General features: G+C 32.2%; 1 protein-coding gene across 4 annotated transcripts in view; it reads right to left on the bottom strand.

Moving 5' to 3' along the window:
* Nucleotides 1-4,655: 4,655 nt before the first annotated feature.
* The window catches only part of LOC115879810 (protein dead ringer), a 433,611-nt gene continuing 423,493 nt past the window's right edge, over nt 4,656-14,773 (bottom strand). For 3 of the 4 annotated variants that reach the window (XM_030896811.1, XM_030896812.1, XM_030896814.1), the window contains exons 8-9: nt 12,747-13,093; nt 4,656-5,244 (exon numbers count right to left, since the gene is read on the bottom strand). In XM_030896811.1, the coding sequence (XP_030752671.1) occupies nt 5,123-5,244; nt 12,747-13,093 (469 nt within the window). In that variant the 3' untranslated portion in view covers nt 4,656-5,122. The remainder of the gene's footprint in view (nt 5,245-12,746; nt 13,094-14,773) is intronic. The other variant, XM_030896813.1, reaches the window with a different exon arrangement.

Genomic DNA, 14,773 nt, shown 5'->3' with positions numbered 1-14,773 from the left:
AGAAGTTGGCAGCAACTTTTATATTTTAAATGAATACCCAAGGACCAATGAATAAAGAATACAAGGACAAATAGCACCCGACACCAAACTGTTACCATTCTTCCAAACAGTGTCGTGGCATATATTTTTCTTAACATAGCCGGTTGAAGGGATATTTATATTTTTGATAAATGTTCTGACTACGCCTATGGTGTATACGGTGGTATCATACTGATTAGTTATGAAAAAAATGTATTAAAATGTTAATAAAAGGTACAAAACTAGTATCAAAGTATAGCACATATCAAGTACATGTAATATTCAATAAGAAAACTAAGAAAACGCTAAAAAGGTGGAGTGGATTGTTTATTTACCTATGAAACGTAACTCCTGGCTCTTTCTTATCGCTATGCGGCTTTTACATTTGAAAGCTGAACATCTAATCACCATTGTAATAAAGTTTATACAAAGTTCACTGCACACAAACTATTAAAAATTGCTAAAATTATCGCTGATGACCAGTTGATGACTCATTCGTTACAACACAAAAATGACGCCTAATATCACAAATTCTGCTGTAGTCATCAGAAGTTTTCCAATATGGCGACTTCCGTCCCTGTTTCTTCTGTAGGTGAAATATAGAAAGCCTCCTTCCTTTTTATTTTTTATTCATTGGTTCATACGCATCGGCGTCCGTTTGTCGTTCATCGTTCCCTCAAACCAATAATATTGAAATATGATCTGTCATTTTTGAAATAAACCAATAAAACTGGTTAAAAATAACAATAAACGACGCCATGACGGTTTTATATACCGGGTGTTGCATCGTCGAGCGGGACATAGGAAATCCCATGTAAATTTTAATGGGGTCAATTATTGGCTTCCCTAATTATTTTAGAGAATAATTCTATTTAGGTTTATTGAAGAGCACTAAAACCCACATGGCAAAAGAATAATTTTAGATATTTTTGATTAGCCCGTTTACGAGTTATCGCCGATTTCTTTTTAAATATTTCTCCTTTCTTATGGCCCTGTATTTACTTATGAGCACCAGTCAAGGTAAAAGATAACTGTCAAATGATGTTGTCATTTAATAGTACCTAAATTAATAAGTTATTGAATACTGTAATAATACTATAATTAACCTTGTAATTGATCACTTTATTTTACTTTAATTCATATTAATTTGTATTTATAAATACATCTTTAAGATTTCCGATGTAGGAATGAGTTTTCAATAATAATAAAGCACTAAATAGGTAAATTTCTGAAATGACAACTTCATTTGACAGTTATCTTTTACCTTGACTGGTGGTCATAAGTAAATACAGGGCCATAACAAAGGAGAAATATTTAAAAAGAAATCGGCGATACCTCGTAAACGAGCTAATCAAAAATATCAAAAGTTATTCTTTTGAATGTGGGTTTTAGTGCTCTTCAATAAACCTAAATAGAATTATTCTCTAAAATAATTAGGGAAGCCAATAATTGACCCTATTAAAATTTACATGGGATTTCCTATGTCCCGTCCGACGATGCAACACCCGGTATAAACCCATCCATAGTTAACTTAAAAAATATTAGAAACTTTTTTTAGTGAAATAAATGGATTGGTATGGACGTCATCTACCTTTTTTCTGTCATCGTCTGTCGAAAACAGAAAATTATATAAATAATAACCTCAGTTCGAGAATAATTATTTGTTTATTATATTATAACCCAAGCAGCATTTGGACGTCGGGACAACGTTGTATCACGCGACCAAACGTCGGGGCGCAACGTCGGCACAACCTCGTGCCAACCCTAGTCTGCACTAGTTTGGAGAATAATTTTTGGGTCGAAACGACGTTGGATACCGACGTTGGCTAGAAGCCTAATTTAGTACAAACTGCAACGTTGTTTAAAATCCTAATTCACAGAAATACAAAACTAATATGGCGTCTAAGTCGCGTTTTATCCTAAATTGGGATAATTATAGTAAAAATATTATTTTTATGATTTAGTTAGAGACATATGTCAGATGGCAGTAAAGGAAAACAAAACAAAAGTATTTAAATGTGGAGGATGTTTGAAGATAACTTCATCACTTTAACCGACTCTGTAACTCGTTACCCAAGGCAAAAAAGTTAAACGCAAACAACTTTATTGATAAATGTATTGTTTCTACTTTGAAAAATACTAATGGGCCTTAAAATTAAAGAAGTTTTAAAAATTTTCTTGAATTTTTTTTTTAGTAAAATGAGAATAATTTATTCGCAGTCAAAAAAATTGTTTCCGCGCGTGTTTTTTAGGGTCAAATAATTCAAGTTAATGTATTCAAAAAGCAGGAATTGCTATTATAGGAACGAAACATTTTCTTATTTAACAACATGGCGGCTTTCACTTTGTTGTTTTGGAGATTAAGATGGAGTAGTTCGAGTAGTCGCATACTGGACTAATAAAGTCGCAGTTCGGCCTTAACAGGTAGTATACTAGTCGCAAGATTGCCTAATAGTCATCCTAGAGTCTAGCTTGTGCCGCCCTCTATAATATAAATAAACGAGGGAGTGGATAAACTATCGGTAATATATGTCGATGTATATTTAAATTTAGTTTTATATGTACCTTTCTTATGTCCCATTTTAATTAAGTTTTTTTTTATAAAAACAGCAATGAACTGTCTGACTGAACAGAACAATGAAGTGAAAATTTAATATTTAAGGTTATGGTTCAATACAGTTGCAAAAAGGTAGTGACTCGACGTCCTACCAACGTAAGAATAAGGAAATCTAAACAACGTTGGAATTAGTAAAACAGACGACGTTTGCATAACGTTGGAATAGGTCCTGAAACTGACGTCGGAAAACTCTATATTGTTTAACGTTGTAACTACGTTGTCCGAATCACCTAAAGATCACTTAAGCAAAAAAGGTTACAAGACAACGTTTATTCGACGTCGCAGAAGCTTCCTACTTTGCTGTAGTACTAATCCAACGTCGGCACAACGTTATAAAAACGTTTAAATTTATATTAATACCCAAGGTAGGGAGCTAACTATTTTTTGTAACTAATCCAACGTTGTGTTTAGTAAACATGTGGTCGCAAGTCGTGAAAATGCTACTTGGGAAGTATTAATGTTCATAATATTTGACACTCGAATTAATATGATGACTCGAGATTCTTATATGTCTTAAAAGTTCTCTAGAAACTTCTAATACAAGGTCAGCGAGGATCACCCTGTATATTAATATAAAAATATAAATTACATTTTAGTATAGGTAAACAGAAAAAAAAATCATACATGGTCAAAACTATGCAAAACTTATTTGTATTGTCTTTATATTCGAAAATTTTTACAATGCAGTCATACCTAGAGCAACTTTGTCTACGTTCCGTATTACAAACCCACTAAAGTACCTTATTTCTAATGTCTAATGTACAATTTTCCTTTGCAGAAGACTGAAACAATTTATTTCCTTACATTTTGGTATTTACAAAAACATTACACAAACTGGCCTACAGCTGTTAATGTTAACAGCTGAAAATCACAATTTTAAACATTAGAAGAGAGTAACATACGAAAAATGAAGATCCTATAAGTCAATTTTAGACTTTTAATTTTAATATTTATGATGCTTTGAAAATTGGTACGGCATTTCTTTAAAATTATCTTGAAAAATGATTACTTTCATAACTTCAGGTATCAGAAAACCGTAATAAGTAATCACTTGTTTGGTTTCAAATATAAATCTGTTTTTGGGAAAGTCGATATAATAGAAAAAATATACTTTTTGAATAGTATCAGAAAGGTAAAAAGAAAAATACCTTTTTTTTGTTTGGTAAATATTATTTCTGCCAGCAGAAATTTAATGTGACGTAAAGGTTCTAATTTTACTATAAATAGTTTAATTTTTTCAGCTGGGTACTTATTGTAGAATCTAGAAAAAAATCATTGGAAATTGGAAGTCATACTGAATATTAGGGTGGCATTAGGGTGTCCCTTATTTACAGAGTTGATCGCGTCTTAAGGCGCCCTCTAAATTTTTAGTTTATTGTCTAAAAAACAATAACAGACCATTGTAAACCCTTACGGTAAGTCCGGTAGAGATGCCCCACTTTTCTTTTGGGGCTAATAATACATATTGGTAGTTAATTTTCAATGAAACTACTGATGCAATCCTAAACTATCTTTAATAATAATTCATAATAGAACTAAGATAGTAATATAATAAGTAAGTATATACTTACTATAATATATATTATAATAGTAAGAGAACAATAAAAAAATAGAAAATTGGCCATCTCTCCCTACGTTGCGGGAGAGATGGCCTTCCAACATGGGAGAAATGCCCCGCAAAAAAATACATATACATATTGGTTAAATATCTAAGGTTATTTTTTATTTTTTTAACCAATATCCAAAAGTTGAGGATGGCCCTATGCTTGCTTTTTCTGTGTTGTTGTTTGCCTCCCTACGTCTCAAAGTCCTTGCAGGGATTCGAAAAGCATGCATTATGCCCATTTGGTCGGTATTAATGACTTGCAAAGCAGCAACCAGTGAGCGCTTTCGGAACATTTTATTTTATATTCAGTAGGCATGATTAAAAAAGTTTCTTTTTAGTAAATTAATTAGTAGGGCATCTTTACCAGTATTTACAAGTATTGCTGATCTATTTTAATAAACAATGTTTATTAAAATAGATCAGCTGTACTTAAATGGTACGAATAACTTTTGAAGGAGTAGGTTTATCGAAAAATTGTAAGATAATTGCTGATTATCATGGCTGCGAGAGAACAAGATCAAGAGAAAAAAAATATTTGCAAAAAGTTTTTTAGCCCGTCTTTGGGGCAAGGTTTATTGTGAATATTAAGGGTTCGCAATGGTCTGTTAATTGTTTAAACAGTAAACTAAAAATATAGAGGGCGTTGTGGGAGAAATGATCAACTTTGTACATAACGGACACCCTATAGTGTGACATATATTTATAAACCATAATATTCTTTTAATGTTTAATTTACTATTAAGGATTGACTTAGGATCTTCAGTTTATAATTAATTTAAAAATATCAACACTCGCACTATTTTATGTAAAAAACATAGAGAACTAAAATAAATATAAAAAATCGTCCACTGATTCACACATATTCAAATATATTAAGTAACTTAGGAAGCTATCGCTGCGTGAGAGCTTGCCTGGGAGCTCTGCGCGAACAGGACCCCTTGATATGTGATGCCGTTGATCTCCATGCTTACCACTAACGAATTGTCGCCATTCCTGGAATCACCTGGAACAATAAGAGAATATGGCAGAAATTACTGTGAATAACCAGTTTATGTTAAGATTTAGTAACACAAAATAAATAAAGACAATGAAAGTCCGAAACTATTTTAGTTTAATACTGAACCATAGTCTACCACATTCAAACTAAGACATATATATGTTACAGTGATCACTAGGAAATGTTAATTACGCATTGGGCCAGTGAATGTGGTAGTTTAAATATATTAAGATAAGAAATATATTTAGACTTTTACTAGTAATTGTTAGCAGTCCCTAGTAACATTTATTAAAAGTTGTCAGTAAAAGTTTTTCTATTGTACCATAGGAAGGCCGTTAGAGGAAGTTGGAACTTCTTAAAACGTTTAAGAACATTGAATCACCTCCATGCTCCATATTTAAGCTGCTTTACTAGTCTTAAAATTACAAGAAAACGATAGCAATTGAGAAACACTAAAATTAAATTATTTACCATTATACTTAAGCTCAAAAACATGAAGCGTCTAGCCGCAACTAGGTAACTGAGTATGGATCGCCAAAAATTTGCACGAATGAGTTTTGATTGTTTTGGTTTCAACATTTTTTTCGTGATTTTTTTTATTTACTTAGTTTTCTTTTAATTCTAAAACCAATTTATTTTAAATATCCTGATTTTAAAATGTAATGTCCCAAGTCAAATTTCAGTTAGCTGCTCTAACTAGCGATGGGAACTATCGAATGAATTAAACTATCGAATGGTTACTGAATGAATGATTTCAACTATCGAATGGTTTTATTCGAATAAAATCATTCATTCATTTGTATACTAAAGCATATGTGACAACCTCGCCGTGCGACTAAATGGTTATCGTTGAGCCACGACTATCGAATGCTTTTGATAAATGAAATTTAGTATTCGTTTGATTTTTGTGTGCGTCAGTGGCATTATTAGTTCTTCCAAATTTGTATAACTTCGCCTTATAAATACTGTGCTATTTTTGCGTTTATTAAAATATTTAAAATACTAAAATAGTAGTTTTTTTAATTGACGATTGTGTGCGTGTGCAGGTGTCAAAATTTTTCCGAAAATTTGTGTGATTTTCCGTAGCCCGATCTTTCAATTATTTTATTTTATATGGTATATGGTCTATTTTTTAATGGGAACTTTTGAGAAGTAGCAATTTTTAAGAGAGATGAGATGAACTTAGAATTAATTTTAAAAATACATATTATTTGTATTTTAGATGTTTTAATAATATGAATTAGTTGAACTTAATAATCATATTTAAGTAATGTGGTTAAGTAAATGGTTATCGAACTCAAACTATGGGGTGAAAAAATTAAATTGAAAGTTTTACACGTGCCAATTTAAAAAAAAAATGTTAACGATGTTTGTATTTTGTTTATGCTAATTCTCTTACATGTAGTTTTTTGCGAAGAAATATTTCATTTATTTTTTAAAGTAAATGTAAATATTATTTTTAAATAGTAATATAAAGTACCTAATATAAATAATTTTGATTTCTAATTTTTTATTTATATTTTCCTTCCATTACACTGCATACTGCTTAGAAAATTAATAAATGTTTATATTTCATGATTTGAAAGTTTGTTGTTAATATAACGAATTAGTTCTGTAATTATTATTATTTAATAAATCAACGTTGCCAAAAAAGTTAAAGACTATATTATTTTTAAATAGGATCTAATATAAATAATTTTGACATCTAATTTGTTGTTTATATTTTGCTACTACGTAAAAAATGTTTATATTAAATTATTTTAAATTTTGTTGTTAATAGGTATAACAAATTATTACTGTTATTATTATTTTTATTAAATCAGTCTTTGCTTAAAAACATTAAAAATCATTTTCCTACATCCAAAATAACAAGTATTATTGCAGAATGTAACAACAGAATATTAATAAAAAAAATGCAAAATATATAGACATACTATCCCTAACTAACTAAAGCCAAACAATAACATTTTTTGCTAATATCAACTAATACCAATATATGGCAACAGCGCCCTTAATAATGTATTTTCTGTGTAAATACTAGCACCTCAATAAAAAAAATAATGTGTCCTTATCTTTATATGACTCCCCAAAAAATCAAAGATGCCGGCTTCTTTCATAGTATTGCCACCGACCGCTGTCGGGTTTCTCGGAAAGAAACCTACGTCGCCGGGCGACAACTAAAATCCAGTTAATATTTTATTATAATCGATCCTGACGAATAAATGAATTTCATAAATGAATGAATTTTATAAATGAATGGTTTTTGCTGCCGAATTACTAGAATACAATAATTCAAGGCAGATGACGCATCTATTCGATAATTTTTATTCGAATAGTTTTCAACGAATGTTTTCTTACTAGCTATCGAATTATTCGAATGAATTGCAACTATCGAATGTTTCGATAGTATTCATTCGATAGTTCCCACTACTAGCTCTAACCTTAATTCCGAATAGTAAGTTACGGGCAGCTGCTAAAAGATAATCAAAAGGCAAAGAGAATTTGAATGCTAGCATTCGCGAGTAAAAGTTTGTTTCAAAATTAGTTGTTCGACTTGCTGTGATTTTGAAAATATGGATAGGTATAGAAGAAAAACACGCTAATCGAGCCACAAGAGAAAATAATTGATTTTTTCAACAGATATCCCGGAGAGTGTTTTCCCTTCAGAAGTATAGTAATTGCGCGCGATCAGGTATTGTTACGGGGTTATTCAGCGTTTCGTCACGGACCGCAACTAAGCGCACTGTCGAAGCCCGAAACCTATAAATCACCCCCTGCTTCATTTGAATCAGTTAATTTCGCGCCGCTCTCGCTAGCTGCCAAAGTGACGCAACTCGGACTTTATTAAATCGGAACGTATCATTAATTTTAGGACATTGCATAGCGCGCCCGGTTGATTGATTGCGATTTTGTCCTCTTATGCCGCTCGGCGTCTCAGTATGTGTGAAGTTGCGTCGTTTTCTTTTTGCCATCGTATTTAGAAAGATCAATTAAACCGGTGAGAATAATTTATTATAGTCTCGTTGACTCGAATAGATCGAGACCGGTGAATATACGAGCGCGGTTTGGTTAATTTAACGCTAATTTCCTTTATTAGAAATTCGTTCGGATCGTTAATCAGTCGATATGTCGAAATTCGGGCAGTGACAGGTACCCGAGACCAAGAGACAGAAATCAGGATCAATTATCAAAGGAGATTTCAGACTTTTACAACTATAATGTTACTTTCCAACATACTTACTTCCTGTATACAGCCTGGTGTACAGGGTGAGTTTTCTACGATGTTCTCTATGGGTATCTCGGAAACTATTGGAGATAGAGAGTCGATTAAATAGGGAAAGAATTACAGTTTCGTGGGGTCATAAATATTAAGCGCGCCTTTCAGAATTTTGAAAAAGTTCATGGCTTACTAGATATTTCGAAAAAAAAACAAATTTTGCCTATTCTAAAAATTGTCCCTAATTCCATTATAATATATTTTAGACAAAAAGTTTTCAAAAAAAAATTGAAGATAATCACATCTCTGAAAGAAATGTTAAAAATTATTTATATCATTATTATGTAGACTCCTCGATCAATTGACCTATCCATTTTAGATTGTATGCGGTATATTTTTTGAACATTTTCTAAAATAACTTAAAATTGTATGTATAGTGATATTATTTTTATAAGTTTTAGTTTGTTTAATGTAAATTGTAAAGAACCGTTTGGTAAAATATTCTGTCGTTTTATAAGTTACTAGGGTGTACCCGCGACTTCGTTCGCGTCGAATTAATCATTGTAATGGTGATGATAAAGCAAAGCAAGAATTTCCATTAACATACAAACTGGATAAAATTTTCTCACATTTATGTCATCATGATAAAAAACAATATGGCGATATTATTATACAGGGTGAGTCTTAAATAAGTGCAAATATTTTCAGGGCTGGTAGATCTCGACAAAAGAAACATATTTCTCTTTACCATTTTTTAAATAAGGCCAAAATAACCGAGTTATTTAAGTTTGAAAATTTTAAAAAAATTGATTTTTTTTTTGAAAAATTTTGAAAGCCACCGGATTTTTTCTGTATTTGCATCCATTTTAGTGCCGTAACCATAGAGTAAAGGTGTAACTATGGTAATATCAGAGATTAAGAATTTATACCGCGGGAAAATTTGCGGTGAACAGGCAATTCTAAAAAGTTTTCGAAAAGTATACAGGGAAATTTAAAAGAAAATGCACGATTTTCAACATCTTTTTTTTGCGAAAAAAAACTCATAGACGTGTTCCTGGGGTCAAAATATACAACCCCTGAAAATATTTGCACTTAACTCCCATCTTATCGAACCTCTACACCCTGTATAACTTGGTAATATTTGAGAGGTAGTTTCAACTCGTTGGAATTTGACTTTCGAAAAATCCGTTTGCCAAAAATAATCTTTTTGCATCAAGCAGGTGGTTAATCAATTTACCCCACTTTTTGCAACACCCTGTATGATTTTTTAAAAAATTTCAAAATATGTAAAAAAAACAAAATAAACTATGCGTGTCCAAGCGTTTTCCCGAAAGACTAACCGTTTTTTAAATAACAAATATTGTAATATTTGAGGGGCGTTTTCACCCTCTTGGAATTTGAGATTTGAGAAACCCCTCCTTATCGAACCTCTACACCCCACAGTCAATCCGTTTGCCAAAAATCAGCTTTAAACGTCAAGCAGTTTAAGCAGAATCGTGATTACTCAATGGTCATATTTTATGAAACACCCTGTATAAATTTTTAAAAATCTTAAAATATGTAAAACAACAAAATAATATATACGTGTTTAAGAGTTTTTCCGAAAAACTCACCGGTTTTTAAATAAAAAATATTCTAATATTTGAGGGGTGGTTTCACCCCCTTAGAATTCGAGTTTCAAAAAATCCCTTCTTATCGAACCTCTACACCCCACAGTCAATCCGTTTGCCAAAAACTTTAAACGTCAAGCAGTTTAAGCAGAATCGTGATTACTCAATGGTCATATTTTATGAAACACCCTGTATAAATTTTAAAAATCTTAAAATATGTAAAACAACAAAATAAAATATACGTGTTTAAGAGTTTTCCGAAAAACTCACCGGTTTTAAATAAAAATATTCTAATATTTGAGGGGTGGTTTCACTTGCCTTAGAATTCGAGTTTCGAAAATCCCTTCTTATCGAACCTCTACACCCTAAAGTCAATCCATTTTCGAAAAATCAGCTTTTTACGTCAAGCGCTTTAAGCAGGATCGTGATTAATCTATGACCAGATTTTTCGAAACACCCTGTATACATTTTTAAAAAATCTTAAAATATGTAAAAAAACAAAATAAAATATACGTGTTTAAGCGTTTTTTCGGAAACTTGACCGTTTTTTAAATAAAAAATATTGTAATATTCCACCCCCCTTTTTACCCCCTTAGGGGATGAATTTTAAAAAATCCTTTCTTATCTTACGTATACATCATAAAAGGAACCCCTGTGCAAAATTTCAGCTTTCTAGGGTCAAGGGTTTGGTCTGGGCGTTGATGAGTCAGTATCAGTCAGGACAGTCAGATTTATATATATAGATAAATTATAATAATTAAATAAATAACAGAATTAGAATACCATACCAACTAAGTGAAATTAGACAAGAAAGATAAGAATTGGCTATAACTCTAATTTTTCGAAAAAAAAAACATTTTTATAGCTTATATCGCTAAAAAGTTTAAAAAATGGCGCTTTTTTATGAAGTTATGGCCAACTATGGTTTCCATTTAAAAAAAAAACATAAGTTTGTCTTATATGTCAAAAATGACAGGCTTTAGACAAAAACGGAGAACAAAATCACATTATGGATGTGATTATCTACAACTTTTATCTGATAACTATTTGTCTAAAATAGATTATAATAGAATTAGGAACCATTTTTAAAAGAGCTGAAATTTTTTTTTCTAAATATCTAGTAAGCCCTAAACTTTTTCAAAAATCTGAAAGGCATATATTTATGGCCCCACAAAACTGCAATTCTTTCCCCATATAACCGACTCTCTATCTCCAGTAGTTTGCGAGATACCCATAGAGAACATCGTAGAAAACTCACCCTGTATCGAAAAAAAAAACGGCGTCCAGGCCGTCCAGTTGGTTTGGAAATGACGATCGATGACATCCCCCATATAATTTTACATATAAAATGAGAGCGATGTTCATTTCACAGCCATCGCTGACTCCGTTTTTTTTCGATCTTACGGTATATCTGAATATTTAATTTATTGATAAACTCAGTTTTTTTTTAAACTTTAGTATTTGGCTGATTATACACATACAGAAACTTCTAATGCATGAGCCTCTAATCTCTGGAGCCCCCACGCTGTGTTGACACCCTGTATGTAAAGGAGCTAATCTATTTATATCGCAATCGATTTCAGCACCGACAGCATTTTGCCGGTGTGAAAGCGCTCTTACTGTTGAAAAAAAAATGTCAAGTAATGTTTTAGGAAAATTTACCCACAAAATTATTGGACAGGGTGTTTTACAAATAGGGTAAAAAACCCTTCGATTAACCCTGTATTATAAGGCAAACACTAAAGTTTACACAAAACTAGAGAGTTTACGAAGTAGTTTTCATATATTTATATACAGTTTGTTAAAAAATATTGAAAATGGGTCCAAAAAGAATTTTTTGCATCTGAGTCTTTAGATGATATACAGGGTCCGGCAATAGTGCGCCGGGCATCTGTAGCTCCTAGAATAAAACAACTTGTAAATTTCGTTTAAGTGCAAACCTAAAGTATGTTCTAAGATGTATTTCAGGAATATATATTAACTTCTATAGGGTGGCTTCTATAGGGCATTTTTTTCTAGTATTTTACCGTTGAGAGAGCCATATGAAATAATACTGCGTGTATCTGCGAAACCATTAAAAATTTTGATATACTTTAAATACAGAAAATGTTCATTTTTTAATTCTACATCTAATAAAAAATAATATACAGTGTGTTCTGTTTGAAAAAAACAAAGAAAAATTATTTCATATTTTAGAAAGTTTGGCGTAGAATTTTGAACATCCTGTATGATTTAAGATTACTATATTTATAGCACAAAGTAAGTATAAACTATCTAAAGTAAATACCTAATATAGTTTTGATTTCAAGACAGTTCTTGTATTTATAATAATTTTTTTAGTAAAGGTTGAAAAATATATATTTTTTATTTATTTATTAAAAGCTCTAAAACTATCGAAATATATTTACTCTATCTTAGGATTATGTAAAATTATCTGAAAGGAAGCCAAAAACGCAATAATATACAGGGTGTTCCATTTAAAAAAAATCATTCTGATCCACTCACACTTTTTTGAGCCACCCTATAGAAGTTAAAAGATTTTCCTGAAATACACCCTCATACATACTTTAGGTTTACACTTAAATAAAATCCCCAACTTTTTTATTCTAGGAGCTACGCCCGACGCACTATTGCCGGACCCTGTGTAATTCAATACGAATAAAACAGTACCATATACGTACCTCTACTGTTAATTTTTATATGAGTACTGGCCGGACGCATGGGCGACTCAGGCGGTGACCCCTTGACCTGCTCCTCTTCCTCCCTCGTCGTCCTTTTGGGTGGCGGCGAACTCTCCCTACACTCGGGCTCCCTCTTAATCAGAGGCTGTTGCTGCTGCGCGGCGGGCTCTGAGAGGTTCATCGGCTCCTTCTGCGGCTCGATCTGCGCGGGCTGGTTGTTGTTGTAGAGGCTGAAGAGGGTCATGCGCTGCTGCACCTCGAACGGAGTGAGCGGTGAGGTAGCGTTGGGCGGGGAGGCTTCGCCTTGGCAGGTGGGCGTGCCCGCTGACGACCTGAAAGAAATCGAACTGTGAACGAATATTAAATATTGTGGTAATGAGAGAAACTGGTCTTGGTTTTGCACAAAAAGCAAAACGAACGTTAGATCTGCAAGACCAAAACCGACCAATGCAACAATTGACCAAGATTTCCTTCCTTTTTTCCAAAATATCTTTCCTTGCATTTTACAAACATCGAAATTGTTATTTAATTACTCCTCCTTAGTGATGAGTGACACTTGTCTTGCGATCTTGGTATTGCAGATCATACACCAGTCATAGTTTTGGTCTTGCTATTTGTGCCAAAAGACCAACCAGTGCACAGACCAAAATCAAGCATGCTTCTTTGACGGGTTTGATTTTTTTTTCACGTTTATGTGTTATAAGAAATTACTTATTTGTTTAAAATTATTGCTTTTGCTTATTACAAATAGTATTTTCCTGACTATTGCATACAATTTTAAAGAAAGAAATGCTGATTCAATATAATGTAATAAAACATAAAAAAAATTGTCAGACATAATATATGCTCAAAGTTTTATTTGCATTGTATTACTAAAAATACCATTTATTTAAATATTTTGTAGGTAGAAAGTGCCTCTAATAAAATATATTAAAAAAATGAAAGACTTGCAAGAGTCTTGCAGCTAGACCAAGACCAAAACTGGACTGTGCAAGACCCAGACCAAGACTACGTTAACTGCAAGACCAAGAATGTATGTACCAAAAAAATAACTAAAGTCTGCCCAACCGGTCAGTGAATATTGCGATAGACGGCACCCAAAAAATGACAGAAATTACAATTTACGTCTGCATTAAAATGATAGACACAAATGTCACTGTAATGTCTCGTTGATGAGCCACATCTATATGAAAACTTAAAATTTTAGAAGAAATCACTGAAACTGCTGCACTTTGTATTTATGCCAAAAAAAGCAATTTGTAGATAAATTATTAACTCTTAACTACTAAAAAATTAAAGTCTCCATCTGTCTATTAAGTATATGAAGGACAACAATATGTTGTTATTTTGGTGAAAGTTTGAAACACTCTTTGAAATGGTATACCAAATTAAAGAACCGATTGATTCGCAAGGTGCATCGTTTCTCGATAGTTTTTTTACTCATCTCAATAGCTTTTTTTTGTTGGCAATATTCGCTTTAAAATAAGACTGAAATAAGTTATATCAATGTTGGCTTTATACGCATGTCATAGCTTTTGGGTCCTAATCAACACACTTATAGAATAGTGTTTATAGTTTTTGTAATGTCACTGAAAAGTTCTTTCTTTTATACAGGGTCCGGCAATAGTGCGTCGGGCATCTGTAGCTCCTAGAATAAAAAACTTTAGAATTTTGTTTAAGTGCATACCTAAAGTATGTACCAGGACGTTCTTCTTCTTAAGTCGCCGTCTCCGCGCGGAGGTTGGCGATCCAAATGGCTAACATAGTCCTGGATACTGCAGCTCTGAAGATATCTATTGATGAGCAACCAAACCATCTTCTGAGATCTTTCAACCATGAATTTTGACGTCTACCTATTGACCTTTTTCCCTGTATTTTGCCCTCAATTATCATGAGTAAATCTATTTGGATAGTTTCAGAGATATTAAAAAATGAATCAAAAATATATATTTTCCAGACCTTCTTAAAAAAAAATTATTAAAAATACAAGAACTGTTCTGAAATCAAAACTATATTAGGTATTTACT

The sequence above is a fragment of the Sitophilus oryzae genome, unplaced genomic scaffold, assembly GCF_002938485.1.
Source record: "Sitophilus oryzae breed Bouriz unplaced genomic scaffold, Soryzae_2.0 scaffold_1588_pilon_pilon, whole genome shotgun sequence".
Taxonomy (NCBI): Eukaryota; Metazoa; Arthropoda; class Insecta; order Coleoptera; family Curculionidae; genus Sitophilus; species Sitophilus oryzae.
This window is presented reverse-complemented; position numbering and strand designations above follow the sequence as displayed.